General features: G+C 38.5%; 1 protein-coding gene across 5 annotated transcripts in view; it reads left to right on the forward strand.

Moving 5' to 3' along the window:
• The window catches only part of RPS6KC1 (ribosomal protein S6 kinase, 52kDa, polypeptide 1), an 85,192-nt gene extending 71,014 nt beyond the window's left edge, over nt 1-14,178 (forward strand). For all 5 annotated transcript variants that reach the window (XM_009577836.1, XM_009577835.1, XM_009577834.1 and 2 more), the window contains 3 exons: nt 9,466-9,548; nt 10,244-10,339; nt 13,466-14,178. In XM_009577836.1, the coding sequence (XP_009576131.1) occupies nt 9,466-9,548; nt 10,244-10,339; nt 13,466-13,576 (290 nt within the window). In that variant the 3' untranslated portion in view covers nt 13,577-14,178. The remainder of the gene's footprint in view (nt 1-9,465; nt 9,549-10,243; nt 10,340-13,465) is intronic.
• Nucleotides 14,179-14,984: the final 806 nt, after the last annotated feature.

Below are 14,984 nucleotides of genomic sequence, written 5' to 3' on the forward strand. Positions count from 1 at the left end.
CTGCTGAAGGAAGGGCTGCAGTTTTGTAGAGGTGAACAAGTGATCTTCAGAAAATTTCATCAGGTCTCATGATTTCTTATCATTATACAACACAGTGACTACATAAAGTGACTCAAAGCAATTCTTTATCTTGTTTTGAATTTTCCTGGTGTTTCCAGTATTGTGTGCTGTGTTGCCCTACCTCTGGGTACTCAGCCTTCCCTCTCGTTTTCTCTCCTAACTGAAAGATGTAGCGAAACTTGGCTTGTAAAATTTTGTCTCCATGTGTTTAGCTTGGTGTGTGTTTTCATCAGAGTTTGGGATAGAATAGGATTTGGATATGATAACTTGTATGTTACGTGATTTCAATGTTTTGTTATTTGAATGTACTCATTAAAAGTATGCAAGAAAGGGAAGAAGTTTTTATCAAAACACTGTCTTTTAGGGTCTGGTGTTGGAGACTGAGAACAGATGATGAGTCTTGGGATGCAGCTCTTTTTCTGCATTGATTTTTGAGGAGCAAATTTTGGAGGCAGAAAAAGGAGAGGATGAATGTGAAATTTAAACAGATTGCAGGATATCTTCAATTTAAAATAGGTAGGAAATTTTATTGGAGAGTTATGTGAAAGATAAATGCAAAAATGTATTTGAAACAATTTTGTCTTTTTAATTGGTAAGGTTTCAGGTGTTACTTTTTTACAGCACAAGTTATAAAGTGCTTAGCAGTGAAGTGCCTAAGCACATATTTAAATTTTAAGTTGCTTTATTAGTTGAAGGAAAACATGGAGTCTAAATTCTACAATTTATATATCAGAATCTAATTCCTGGAGGGGCTAGGGATAATAATGTATTAATGTTGAAGCTTTTTAGACCCAGGGGAGTATAGAGGTCCAACTACATGGAGTTTGCTTGCAGGATGTAGGATTCAGTACCCCAGGTTGTAACCTTGTATTAAAGCAAAGCAAAGTAGTATTGGTACAGAAACAGTGATCAGATCCTTGCCATGGTGAATAGCAAGGACTTGCTCAGCTCTTGTTATCTTACGAAAAGCAGAGAGGCAATGTGACTGCATATGTAGAAAAGAGATTGTGCAGTGTATATATAAAATAATAGAACAAATGCAAACATTATAAATGGAGAAGTGTCAAAAAGATGAGGGAAGAGAGAGTTTAAAAAGCTGCAAACCATTCCCTGCTAGCAATATAATTAATTTTGTATGAAATAGCAATTGTCATTTTATATTGTGCATAAATTAAAAGCAGGGCTGAATCTGTTGCAAGAAGTGGCACTTCTCCACTATTGACGGCAGGTGGCATTGTACCATTAATGGATTTTGCTGTTGCACTTGCTGGCTCTAATTAGCCTAACTTCACATAAGAACTGGAGATGGAAGATGCAGTTTATTTGTAGTGATTTGCATATCAAGAATTGTACTCGCAAGCTCAGAGTCGTGGTGTTTTTTGTAGTGCTGTTGAATCTGTTGGTAAAGTTAGATAACTGTCTTTACTCCTGCATAGTTCTACTCAATAAAAAAAAAGTTCATGCTGAACCAACTACTGCAACAACAGAGCTATCTGCAGATGCTTAAAAGTAGCGCCTGTGCTATACTTTGATTAATGGCCAAACTAAATCTTTGCTGTTCACCTATGATAAGTCAAATGTTGTTTCTCTAACCCACAAGGGAAATGATGGATTATAAATCATCCCCTATAAACTCAACACCACTTCAAGTAAAACTGTGGGGGTTTTGGCCAAGAATAACCTATTTGCTTTTAAAGAAGAAATTAAGCACTTGTAACTGAGAATTTCTGCTGCATTAATATGGTTAAGGTGACTAATGTGAGGTTTATGTGTTTTTTTCCTTTAACTTTCCTCTTCTTTATAGTAATTTTGTTTTCTGAATGTTTTAAAGTGTGCTAAGCAGCTGATATCTGAATACAAAGTTATTAGCGGATCAGATGAGAATGATTCACTTCTGTTTAAACAGCCCTTTGCTCTCCATGCCCCCTGAGAACTCTTATCACATATTTGTCAAAAAAACCCCACAAAAACTAATAAAAAATCCCTTGCATTATCCACCTGCCTGGTGGCTGATAGTATCAGCAATGTATCTCTTTATCTCTTGGTTAATGTGCCTTGGTATTCTGAAGGGGGGAAAATTCCAGTAACAGATTCAATTTACACGGACAGAAACTTGAGCAAATGCCAGCCTAGCAGGGGGGCCATTATTCTGCTCTATAAATAAGTTTAAAAAAGAAACAAACACACACACAAACCTGTGAATCAACATGTTTTGGTCTAATTGAGGGAAAAGCAAGATAGATGAATTTTGAAATGCAAATGACCACCTTCTGTTATTTAAGTATCGCTTTTGCCAACTTTGTGATCTTAAATATAAAGAGTTGTTACCTTTTAAATGGAGTAATAATTATATTCCATTCTTGATAGTCATAATTTTTAAAATCAAATTGGTGACTTTTTAAAAAAAGTCCCTTCGTAGTATGCTTAACACCTGTGAGAAAGGCAAAATTGTCTACAGCCACAGCCTAGTCAAGACTGTCTTCACTAAAGCAGATTAAGTTGAGGACTTACTCATAAAGAGAAATCTTTTAGGTACTTTTTTGATCTAACCTGTGAAGTGTCATGTTGTAGAAGCGGCTTGCTGATCTAACATCTTGTGTAAATACGATGTGTGAATGAGATGTTTTATTTACACTCTCTGAGTTCTCATTCCAGCAGCAGGGATGCGTTCTGTCGCATCCCTGTAGTGTTTTTGGAGGATGAGATTTCAGAACTGGGCTGCCTTTGGAGTCTTTTTTCTTGTCCAAGCAATGAGTTTTCACCAGACTGTGTTTACTAAAAAACGGAGATTTACTTGTTGACATCATAAAGCCAAAGGGAGCTTAGCTTCATAGAAAATATAAGTAGGAAACTGGCCATCAGTAATGCATCATATTGTTCTGATGCTTTCTTAAGCTGTATGCTATGATCAAGCCTTATTTACACAAACTAGCCTTCACAGAAACCCACATATAAATATATGGTATATTTGGTTTTATCTAACCTGCTACTAATTGTACACAATGCAAAACCTAAGCAAAAAGAAGGCTTTGTGGGTAAATTATTTTGGGCCAAAAAAGACCAAAATGTTTCAGTGTGCAACCTGATTTTCGTACTCGCAAATGTAGATGTCACTTCTGGTCTTAGACAATTGAAAATACAGATGCGAAGTGCAGCTGATAACCTAAAACATATGGCATGAAAAAAAAAAAAAAAGCTAGGTTGCTATTATTAGCCTGTATGCTATAATTTTTATTTACTGAATAAGGAAAAAATGGTCTTCCTCTGTTTACCAAATAGATATTTGATGCTGGAAAACCTGCATATTATTTGTGTATGTGTTTTTCAGTAGGAATTTGCAGGCGCTCATTAAATCTGCTGTTCTGTATTGTAGTAATTTAATTTGAGTAGGTTGTTTAAGAAGCAAAATAACTGTGGTAGATTAAAGTGCCATTGACCCTGAGAGGTGTCGAGGGGTGAGGTAGTCTTGTGGTTATAGTGTAAGACTGGACTTCCTAGATTTTATCTCTGACTCTGTCCTAGCTTTTTGTGTGACATTAATGTCTCAGGATAATCCTAAAAAGGAAAGGAAAAAGCAGGGCAGGTGAATGAGCTTTGAGCAGCAAAGACAGAAGGGTGGGCTAGCTTGATTTGAAAAGCCCTGGCAATAGGAAACAGGACTAAACATTAACATGAAAAATATATGGCTGGCGTGAATAACGAGGAAAGGTCTGGAGCTGCAGAAAAAGTACTGATTAATGTGAAGCTGGGAGTAACAACTTTACTACAACCATTTGGAGTGGTACAGCTCTCCAAAGACACCTGAGTGTCCCACAGAAAACAATGACAACTGACTGCTCCCAAAATACCTGGAGTAGGTAATTGAAAGCCTAGGTTTGGGGAGAGAATCAAGTATTTTCTGAAAATAATCTGATGTGGTTTGGCACTCAGGCTTGTTGTAAGTACACTACATGTTTCAGATGAAGTACATGTTCTTGTGGTTTTTCGTAGACTCTGTAACTAGAATAAGCAGTAAGATGTACCGAAGCTGTTGATTTGTAAAAATCTGGTATTTTAGTCTGGCTGACATAAAAGCCAGTTAATACCTCTGGAAGAAACTGTAATTCACCTGTGGTGTGATTGTTTTTGGTTTTTACTCATTTTCCTTTTTAATTTTTAAATTATTATTATTATTACAGATGGGGCTAAAACTTGAAGATAGTATAGAAGATGCCTTTTGAAAATAAATGGAGCTAGCTGAAAGGTTAATTAGTGTTTGCTTTGTTCTGATAACAGAGCAGTAAAAAGTTTTTGTCTCTCTTGTTCACCTGATTATTTTAGAGGAAGTTTTAATTCCATCTTGGGCTGCTAAAAGGGCGAAAGAACACAGTTCCCTCTATTAATTATTTTCTTTTAGTGACATGGGGAAATTTCTTCTACAGATGAACATAAACGTTCATATGTTTTTGAATATCTTTAAGATGAAACTTCCTATTTTCATACTCCATTTGATCTTAGCAGATGTTCATTGGACGTGCCTCACTACTTTATTGTTTAAAGACCATGATGAACTTTTTATACTTAACTATAGATGGTTCAATACTGTGTTTTATAAATTGCTAAAGCATTTTAGGCAAAGCATTATGGCCAGATTGCTTGTGTGATGTGTTATTTAGTGGCTGTATCTTACAATATCTTGGCTGACTGAGTCTGCCTAGAGTAAATTAGCTTGGACTCATTTTACTTGGTTCTCTGCAAATGCTTCTTTACATATATAGATATTAAAATATGATAAAATAGTAAGCTTTTAAAATTAAATGAGTGTAAGGTAAATAGAATTTCCGAAGCGACTCTAATGGTTTTTCGTGCAATACTGTTTATCTTAATGGCCACAGAAGGGGAAAACATTGTGTCTGATGTTTTCAGGATGTTGGACAAGTCCATTTCCTCCTGAACAGTTTCAGACACCTGATGGTAGTTCAGATGGGCCTCCTTGTTTTCTTACCAGTGCAGAAACGACACTTGAAGGTATGCTCTTTCTGCTTGAAACACGGGGTAAGGGAAAGGGCCCCCTCAGGTTTTGAATTCTTATCAATCCACCAAGAGTCAAATGGTTCACTTCTTAATTCCACCTCAATGCAAAGCCCTTCCTGACTCTTAGGTGTTTGGAGAAGCAGTACTTCCACCTAGAGCCTATTTTCTTGTGAGCTGACTTCAGATGCATTTTTTTGGATGTTACAGTTTATCCTACAAAGTTTTTGGTTGAGTTTTTGTTCTTGGTGATTCACAAGCACACATAGGTTGCACAGTGAATGTCTAAATCCACCTTTAAGCCTGGCTTCTTTTATGTTAGCTAGTGTTTGTGTGTGCTGGTTGGGAGGCCCTATTGTCAGCCCTGGAGGAAACTGTATTTGGGAGAAAATGTTTGAGGTATGGTAGTAAAAGCCTTTGAAATCCTTCAGCATGAAGGGTATATTTCAGGTCAAGGTGCTGTAGAAAGAATGAGAAAATCAGCCTTGGTGTTGCCGTTAATAACTTTATCGAGGATGTGTGTTCAAGAGAGGTGAAGTTCTGCTTTTTTTCTTTAGAACCGGCGCTTCTGTTTAAAAATACAGAGCGTTGTCAGCTACGTATCCCTTACCAGGAAGTAAGGTATTACTGTGTATAATGCAAATACTGAGATAAGTATGGAAACCGTAAAGAAATGGCCTTTCAGTTGAGACCAGCTGCTCTGGAAGGAGGACAGTGCTGGGTAGTGAAGGTGTTTACCTTACCTGTCTCTATCTGAACCTGACAGCGTTTTACAAATCTCCTTCCTTTCAGTTACCTCAACGGCTGCTGTTGAAATTGCTTCTGTGCAGGAATTTAGCATTGCTGTTGACATGTGCTACTTGGTGCTAGATGTCGTATGGGCATGCATCGAGAAGGGAGAAAGAAGAAAGCTCTCCCTTTTAATGAAGTTGCAGTAAAGTTGGAAGAGCTACTGATTTTTTTTTTTTACCCTACTTTTTTATTTCTCCAATGTAAAAGGATTTTGTGTTGGAGAATGATACGAATATTTTTTTCTGCAAATTTTGTGCTGCTAGTCCTAGAAACACCAACACCGTGCACATGTGTGTGCACGTTTATATTTGTACAAATGTGGATAAGGTCCTTGATTTTAAGGTTCATGAAGTAAAGAATTGGCACAAATATCCCTATGTTATTCACTTAAGCTTATGGGTTGCTACCATTTATTGTCTAAAGTACTTTGCTGATGGATTGAGATGAAAATGTTTTCTTAGTGAAGGCAGATATTGTAGTTCAGATTTATTGCAATATTAAAGCTTTAAAAAAAGCATATGCCCTGTGTGGTATATTACATTAGCTAGCTACTCTGTATCGCTTGAAAGCACTTCATAATCTGTAGTTTCTAGATTTTCCCATGATGCGTAGTCAAGATAAAATGCAGTAATATTGATGTGATATCCTGAACTTATTATGATCAGCATATTGCATCAGAAGTAATGTGACCTGTTTGAAGTAAGGGAATGTAAACAACACATGTTTATGTTACTATTCACAATGATTTTTTCTTTTTTTTTTCCTAAGGAAAACATTTATTTTAATCTGAAGTAAGGAAACTTTAGGACCTAGGGAAAGCAGCAGGAAAGCAGACATGGGGTAATAGGAGAAAAGTTGAGCTAAAATTTAGTTTTTGTAAAAAAGGATACTCAGATGTTCCCCTCAGTTCAGTTTTCCATTTTCTGCTTTGTGTTGGTTCAGATGACTTGTCACGCATTCTGGTGTGTGCATGAGAACCCAGCCAGAGCCCTTCAGCCCAGAGAGAAATCTGTGTTACTTGACTGTTCTCAATTTATCCCACTTGTGTCACTTTGGTCATGGTCAAAAGTGGATGGAAGAGTTCAGTGCTGTTCTCTTAAGAGATCTGCAATGACATTTGTTTTGACTTGGCATATATTGAAAGTGTTCTTACAGTTGAAAATATGAGCTTGGGTTTTGGAGAAATGGACTCTAGTTTACTTTTTGACTCTTACTCTGTGTCCATTTTCTTCGTCAGTGAAGTAAGTGAGGTTACATCAACTTCCTGTAATGAGCAGTGTGTGATTCTGTGAAAGAAGGCAGCGTAATTTTGATGCTTCAAAGAACTGGATCAGCATCTGTGATTGCCAACGTAAAAGGAAATATACCAAAACTCAGAAATGAATTTTTTGTAATATTTCTTTTCCCTGTGCTCAGAATGATGGTTTTTTTTCACCTTTAGAATATTTTTTTATATTGGGCTGCAATTCAAGAGGCCCATCCTCACTGAATGTCTTTGGGGAAGACGTCCGTTTGTGGCTTTATTCTAAAATTTAAGATGTATCAATATGGGGAAGTTAATGATAGTATAGGAACTGAGAATGTAGTAGTCAATCTTAATAAACTCTTGGCTTTACTGTCCTTATTCTGGAATAAGTGTGGAATTTAATTTAAAAATTAAAATCTTCATTTGTTTGGAGGAAAGCTCTCTTAGTCGTGAATATCCACAGGCTTAAAGCCACACGGGAAAGAAAACTCCGCTCTAAAGAAGCCTAAAGTATTTGTTTTTAGATTTTACTTTCCATTCATGTTATCTTGTTTTTGAATGTACATTATTGGAACATACAGCACTAGGAAATCACAGTCAGACTGGAGAGGCATTTCCATTCAGTAGGTTTTACTGAGAGATGCTATGAAAACCTTTCGCCAGCTGGTTCGTGTGGAAAGGCCCGAGTTTGGGTTTTTTTTGTTTTTCTTTTATTAAAGGACAGTTACCTAGAAGGTCTGCCTTTCTGAAGGGACGTAAAATTAAATTGCAAGATCAGATTTTGATTCTTACACAAATTCTCTCAATTTACCATAATTTCAACTTCATCTGGATGCTTGCCTGGGATCTTAAGACATTTTAAAAATGCATGGAATTATGCTGATACAGTTCCTCATGTGGCTGCCATTATATCTTTGTAAAAGTTTCTCGATACTGATAGAAGTATTAATCTGTAAGGAACAGAATAAATTCTAATGTGTGGCACCCTTATAGTGATGTATTGGGCATTCAAACGCCATTAACTGTAATAAACTTTTCAATGTGATGGATGTCCTATCTAAAGAAACAATGTCTGAGCCATCCTTCCTTGTTGCTCTTGCAACAGCAACCTCAGCCTAGTCCCATAAGGTGCTGAGTGTCTTCCAGCTTGTGTGGCAGCTGCCCGAGGGAGCAGCCCTCTGCACATCCCCGTGCTCAGCGTGTGTGCATCTCTGCCTCTGGGGAGGTCTGGGGCTACCGCCTTCCTTTCACTGACCCTGGAGTGTGACTCATCTGTAGTTCTCCTTGGCCATGCTCATGCTAAGCTCCATAAAATGATGAGCAAGATTTTTCGAACATGCCACAATGCTTTTCACAGCAACAACTGTGTGACTATATGCTAATTGTTGTCCTCTGCTGGGAAGCTGGTGTGGCTTTTGCCACCAAAGCTATTTTAGTGCAGCTTCTGCGTTTTTTTGACAGTCAAAATGAAGATTTCATCTTCATTGCAATCTGTTTTTCTGCCTGTTTTAGAGCAGACAGCGTGGTGTGTTTGTATTTAATAATTTCTGTAGTTTAAAGCCTGAGTCAGTGAAAGCCAAGTTTTTTGCATGCATCATGCTATTGAATACGTGAATGCATATGGCAAGGGACTCTATAACTCCCATCTCACCTCTCCGCTTTCTCTTGTGCACGGACAGCAATAAGAGAGCGTTGGGTGCTGGCCGGATGCTAGGGAAAACAACTTTTTGTACCCAGGTACGATTTGGGCTGAGCTGTAGCAATACACAGTTGCTGGCTGTGGTTAGGCTATGTGAAGTAGATTTAGCATCTCTGTCTGGTTCCCAACAGACAAGAGAGGCTATTGTGAAAAGCCTCCCATGGTGATCCCAGCCAAAGGGTGTGGGTTAGCCACGAGAGAATCCTGCCCTCTAAGACAAAATTAAGATATGCGGTAGACTATTATAACCTCCCTTGCGCTGCTTTTATGGATGCTTCAGGCCGCTCTGGTCAGTCCAGCACTTCTGGGTAAATTTTCTTTACTTCAGGGTAAATTCTCTAAATATGTTTCGCTTCACTGTCTGTCACTGTCCAGTTTTAGTCCAGTGTAGAAAAATCCTAACTGTAATGCCTACAAGTCTTGAAAATGCCTATGCATGCACAGAAAAGGCAAATTATGGATGAAATGTATAGTGTTGCTGTGTTTGAACAATGCAATCTGTAGGTGGCTAAAGGGCTAACTAAATTGCAGGCATAATGAAAGCTCTGTGGTATTTAGTATACGTTCTGTCAGCATTAAACAGTCACCTTGTAAATATATGTTAATTTTGAAGGTGTAACTGACCTTTTTAATATTAATTGAAATGTCTCGTGTTTAGAGGTTGGTGCTATCCTAGAAGAGACAGAAGCCTGTGACTGGTGGAGCCTGGGTGCCATTCTTTTTGAACTCCTCACCGGGAAGGTAAGGCTGGGGGCAACTTACTCGATAAAACTGACCTCTTGGCCAGTAGTTTCTCACAAGTGGTGTGCCCAGTTGTGATCTCCCTGCTTGTCCTTCTCGGATGGGCTTTGCCGACCTGAGTACCCTCGATTTGCTTGGTCTGCATGGGACCAGAGAAACGAAACATGCTCAAGCTTCATCAGAACAACTTGATAAAGCCGTATCAAACTCAGGACTGAAAAAATAACCAAAAACCATGCTGCCCTTTTAACCACAGTGAAATCAAAGTTCCCTAACATTCCTTCTGTACGTTTACAAAATTTTTGCCCTAATAGTTTCAGTTTGTTTCCTGGGACAGTGTAGAAACCATATGTGGCTATTACACATTAATTCGGCTCAGCCAACTCAAACTGGTGATTAGTTCTGCACAAAGAAAGCAAAGTCCACTAAATTCCCCGACTCTTCAAGTTTGAGCAATAGAGCACAAGCACTGAGATGTAAATGTTCTAAAACCATATCTCCAGGGGGACATCAGTGCCTGTAGACATTCCTCCCAGAATCAGTACTTCATACTAGGAAGCACTGAAATTTTAGCTGTGTGTGTTAATTTGCATGTATACTAGGAGATAATCCAACACTACAATTTTTTAATTAATAAATATATCTGCCTGCTTTGATTTTTTTTTTTAATTTAATTTTTCTTTTTTCTTCTCCAGACTCTGGTTGAGTGCCATCCATCAGGAATAAACACTCACACTTCTTTGAGTATACCAGACCATGTATCAAAGGAGGCCCGATCACTGATTCAGCAGGTAATTGAAGGGAAAATTTGTTTTCTATAGGTACATGTGTAGTCTTGACAAATACTTACCTACCTAAGTTGTTCTGGTAAGGAAATGTAAAAACAGAAAGCTGCTGATAGGAACGGGGATGGGTCTTTTGTCAGCAGTGATGAATTTTTCCCAGCTGTCTTGTTGCATCTGGAAACTTTGACTTCTGCTGCCAGGTGTCTCTGTAGAAAACCGGAGTGCTTTGCCATTTCTTCAGAGAACAAGTTTGGTCAATGCTGAGTGCTTTGGAAACACCTGCTGGTGATGCATGAACATTTTAGGAATTCTGCCCTAAATGTTCATGGAAACATTTGTAATGAATTGAATTAAACTAAAAAATGTTGATGCCAATTCAGCAAGATAGCTCTAAGTACTATGGAACCTGTAACACACAGATTAGAAGTTATGACCTTGCTGTGGTTGAAAATCTGTAGCTGTCCTTCAGGAAACCTTCTGGATGCCATTTGTTAAAAAAAGTACTTTTAAAAATTGTGAATACAATGACTTTTGTAATAAGAAGATAACTGGTATGTCAGACTAAATGCAGAGTAGGAAACCTTAAAATACAGACAACCTTCCAGACTGATAACACCATTTTCAAACTAATGGGAATAGTATTGACTGCTGGTTTTAGTTTACTCTTAGCTTTAGGTAGTCATGACTGAGAGAATAAACTTGTAGTACAGGGTCTTGAATTTCATGTAATGCTATCTTCCTACGAGTTAATTTTGACCTGAGGAAGCGGAGCCTGGATCTGACCTATTCCACTTGAGTAGAATAAGTGATATATGTGAACTGTGTTGTTCGGCTTTGCTAGTAGATGCATAAATAATAACATCACTTAGATGTAGATTTGAACGAGCAGAGTGGAAAAAATAGTTCTTGAAGAAAACGAAGGAAAGAGATTTTGAAAATTCAGTGAGTCAAAAGACCCAGTGACAGATTGACTTCTGTGCCATTACTGTGAAACGATTAATGGAAGTGGAACTAGACGTTTGGACCTCCTATTTTGACTAGGTGACATGAAGTCACTGAAGGTGAAAGCATGTGTCTGTGTGTTTCTGGCAAAGGTAGAAAGGGAGGTGACTAAAGAAAAATCCCATTTTTGTATAATCGGCATTTATATTGTTAGATGGTAGCAAATTGTTACCCTCACCCACAGGTGCTACAGGACTCAGATGGCTAAGGGAAAGCAAAACCACACTTGATGAAGGGAAGTCCTCCCATTAAGACTAGAAGTGAAGACAAATGAAGTCATCCAGTCCACTTCTCCCTGCCAACATAGGATTGTTCTTCACTGCAGACTAATGTATTGCCTATTTTTAAGTATGCCAAAGAGTGGCTCTTTTGCTACTTGCGGTTTAAGTGGCAAATATATCTCTGCCACTCGCAGATATATTACAAGGCCATATCTGTTCAGAGAACAGTCACCCCAGTGCCTGTTAGGTTAAGCCTTCTGGTGTAGGGTGGTGACTTATCTGGTGGAGTTTCGGCTATATGAGCTAGTAAATCACATTTTTGTTGTGTGACTGTCCAAGGAAGCTGCCATTCATTGTTGAGGAAACCTTGTCAGGAAAAGGAAGAAAGCTCTCTTGGCATGGATAGCAATTTGTCATTGCGACTTTCCTTCCCCCCACTGCCAAGGGTAAACAGGTCAAAGCATCACAGAGTAACTCTCCGGGATCAATGTTCAACTATACAGAAAACTGTGTCAGACGTTGTCTCCTGCTGTGGCTTCCAGTGCAGGTGACTTCATTGTAAACACCTCCTTCATTTAGCCAGCTTCTAAGAAAACAGAGATCTGTTGATGAAGTTGTTATTTTCATGTTGATTTGGTATTTTTCACCCAGTATTTTTTTCAGGCACCTCCAGGCTTTACTACCAAAAAAATATGCAACATGACTTTTCAATAGGTATTTGTTGCAGTTTGTGTTGCATCTGCTTTCTAAGATTAAAGTTCTTCTGGAGTGACAGGCTCCAGAAAATAAGTGTCCATGCTTCCTTTCCCCCTGCTGGTGCTGGTTGTATTTCAGCAGAAGGCAGAGAGACCCTGGCTGCATCTGTTTCTGCTGGCTTGTGGAAGGTATCAGAGCAGCACTATTCACTGTCACCAAGCTGCCTTTACTATGTGACATTATGACTGCAAATAGCAGAGGCATCTTAAAATGTGTAAATTCCTATGTTTATGGATGTAGACTCACTTAGATGTTGAGTGCATTAAGATATGAATACACATTGTTCCAAGTGACAACTGGGAGAAGTTATCCTATTAGCTGTTGCAGGAAAAGCAAGAAAGAAATCATGCCTTTGTACTGGCTGTAACTGAATAGAGTATAAACAGTTCTCTAAAACTGCAAAATATTTTTGTGTGTCTTTATTACTCTTTTTGGAGTATTAGCTTTGCATTCCCTTTTATATGGATTGGTATCTTTAAACAGATGTAAATATTGTGATTTCCTTTTTACATGAATTCAGCATGTGATGTACAACTAAAAAACAAACGAGGTGCTGAATTTTAGGAAATTTCCATGAAGCCATTACACTGTTTTGTTTCTTTCACTGAGGTTTCGATTTTTAAGTTTTAGGCCATTTGTAGGACTCTCTAAAACTTTTTTTTTTTTTTTTTTTTAGGAAATAGAGAACTGGCTGTAATATCCTGGTATTTTAGGACCAACTCACAATTTATGAAACGGAAAGTTACAGACCACTGTCCCCGATGTAGCCATAACGCAGTGGTGTGAGCAAAGATTAACATGAAGCAAGCGCAGTGTCCAGAGTTCTACCACTGCAGGCTCTGTGGCTGCTGCTCTCTTTTTTTTAAAATGAGGTTACACTTAAAATGAAGTCCCAGTGAGCAGTGCTTCAGGGAATTGCATGCTGTGATCAGTAGTCTCTGAAGACTGTAACACTGAGACTCAAGGAAAGGAGAGTCTTCTTCCATTTACTAGATTTTTAGGAATTTCAAGTATGCTTTCACACTCTTGAAAGTAATTCATAGAGCAAGAAAACGGTAGGATGTCCCTTACCTTAGACCTTTCTGGAACTTTTAAGCAGTTGTTTTTGTTCTTACTCACTGAATCATATATATTTTTTTCTTTTTATATCAAGCTTTTGCAGTTTAATCCTGCGGAGCGTCTTGGTGCTGGTGTTGCTGGAGTTGAAGACATCAAATCTCATCCATTTTTTGCCCTTATAGAATGGGCAGATCTGCTGAGATGAGAGATGCATGCCCTCTGAACAAACTCAGGTCAAGCGGACAAGTTTCTCTGGCACAGAAGCACCCTGACTTGCTTCCTTTGGATGTCCCAAACCATTTGGACGTGATGACTAAAGGACGCTGGAGCAATCAGGCCCAAAGTGAACACTTTTAACAGGAATCACTGGTTGTACAGGGGGCTAGCTTGTTTTGATGGCAACTGGTTGCTATGTGTGTGTAAGTCTTTTCACCAAAGGGAGGTTTGAGATGAAACTCCTGGGCAGCATGTTTAGCACTGCCAGCTTGTTGACTAAGTAGATACAGGAATGTGCTCCTGGTGCTTTGTCTGATGATGGAAGTGTCTATAGACTGTGCCAGTTGAAAGTATCTTTTATAGTGTCAATAGACCATTTCCCTATGCTAAGTGCAGCTCTGGGAGGGCGGGGGGGACGAAGGAGCAAATAATTTATTAATGGTATATGCTGAATAAAATACTAAAATGCTTTATGCAAAAGTTGATACGTTAAAAATAATATATCCATTAAAAATTAAGAAAGCTGTTGCATAATACTGTGGAATGTGTCTTGAAAATGGCATATCATTTCCCACTGTGGAAAGAGCATATAAACAACAAATAATGCTGTCAAATGTTGTACTTTGTTGGCTGGCAATGTCTGTTTAAAGCTCTTGACTCCGTTGTATTTGATGAGCTACATGTTGAAGTCACTACAGAAAGGGAAATCTTCTTTTCCTCAGCCGGGTAAACACTGCTTTAGCACTCTAATAAGGAGCAAGAAAACATTACGCTAAATAAGTGTATAGATTAAAAAAGGAAAAACTCTTCCCTCATCACTACAGCCACCACTTTATCACTTAATGAACTTTACTTCCTCTAAGTGTCCTATTTTTAGCTGCTACTTCAGGAAAAACCCGTTCTGCTTGTGCTCTTCTGCTTGAGGAAGCTTCTGAACTCCCCTGTTTGTTTGTTAATAGTCTTAATAAATCAAAGAAAGCCTTCACCCACTCCGCTGCTCAAAGAGGAAGAAGCCTGGGATTTGCTTATGCCAAATGACTAAGTTACATCTCTGAGCAAGCCCTAGTGGCTAAGACTTGGGCGTGAGCCAATTAGCTGACCTGTTTGTTAGAAAGGTCTGGAGAATGGGAGAAGAATATAAGACATGCAGAATATTTTGCTGTGCGCTGCTGTTGCTGCTAAGCAGCCATGCTTGTATGGGTTCCTGACGTACAAATGCTGTATGCTGCGATGCTTGTACAGATTATGGATCTGTGGTTTTATTTCCTAAATGTTCCCTTTGCTCTCTTTTTTTTTTCCTTTTTCTTCTTCTCCCCAGCTTTATCCGGAGAACAAAGGGCAGATTCCTTTGGGAAAGTGAGGTGACAGCAATGATTATTGAATTTACAACTCAAAAA

Source organism: Fulmarus glacialis, unplaced genomic scaffold (genome assembly GCF_000690835.1).
Source record: "Fulmarus glacialis isolate BGI_N327 unplaced genomic scaffold, ASM69083v1 scaffold8085, whole genome shotgun sequence".
NCBI lineage: Eukaryota > Metazoa > Chordata > Aves > Procellariiformes > Procellariidae > Fulmarus > Fulmarus glacialis.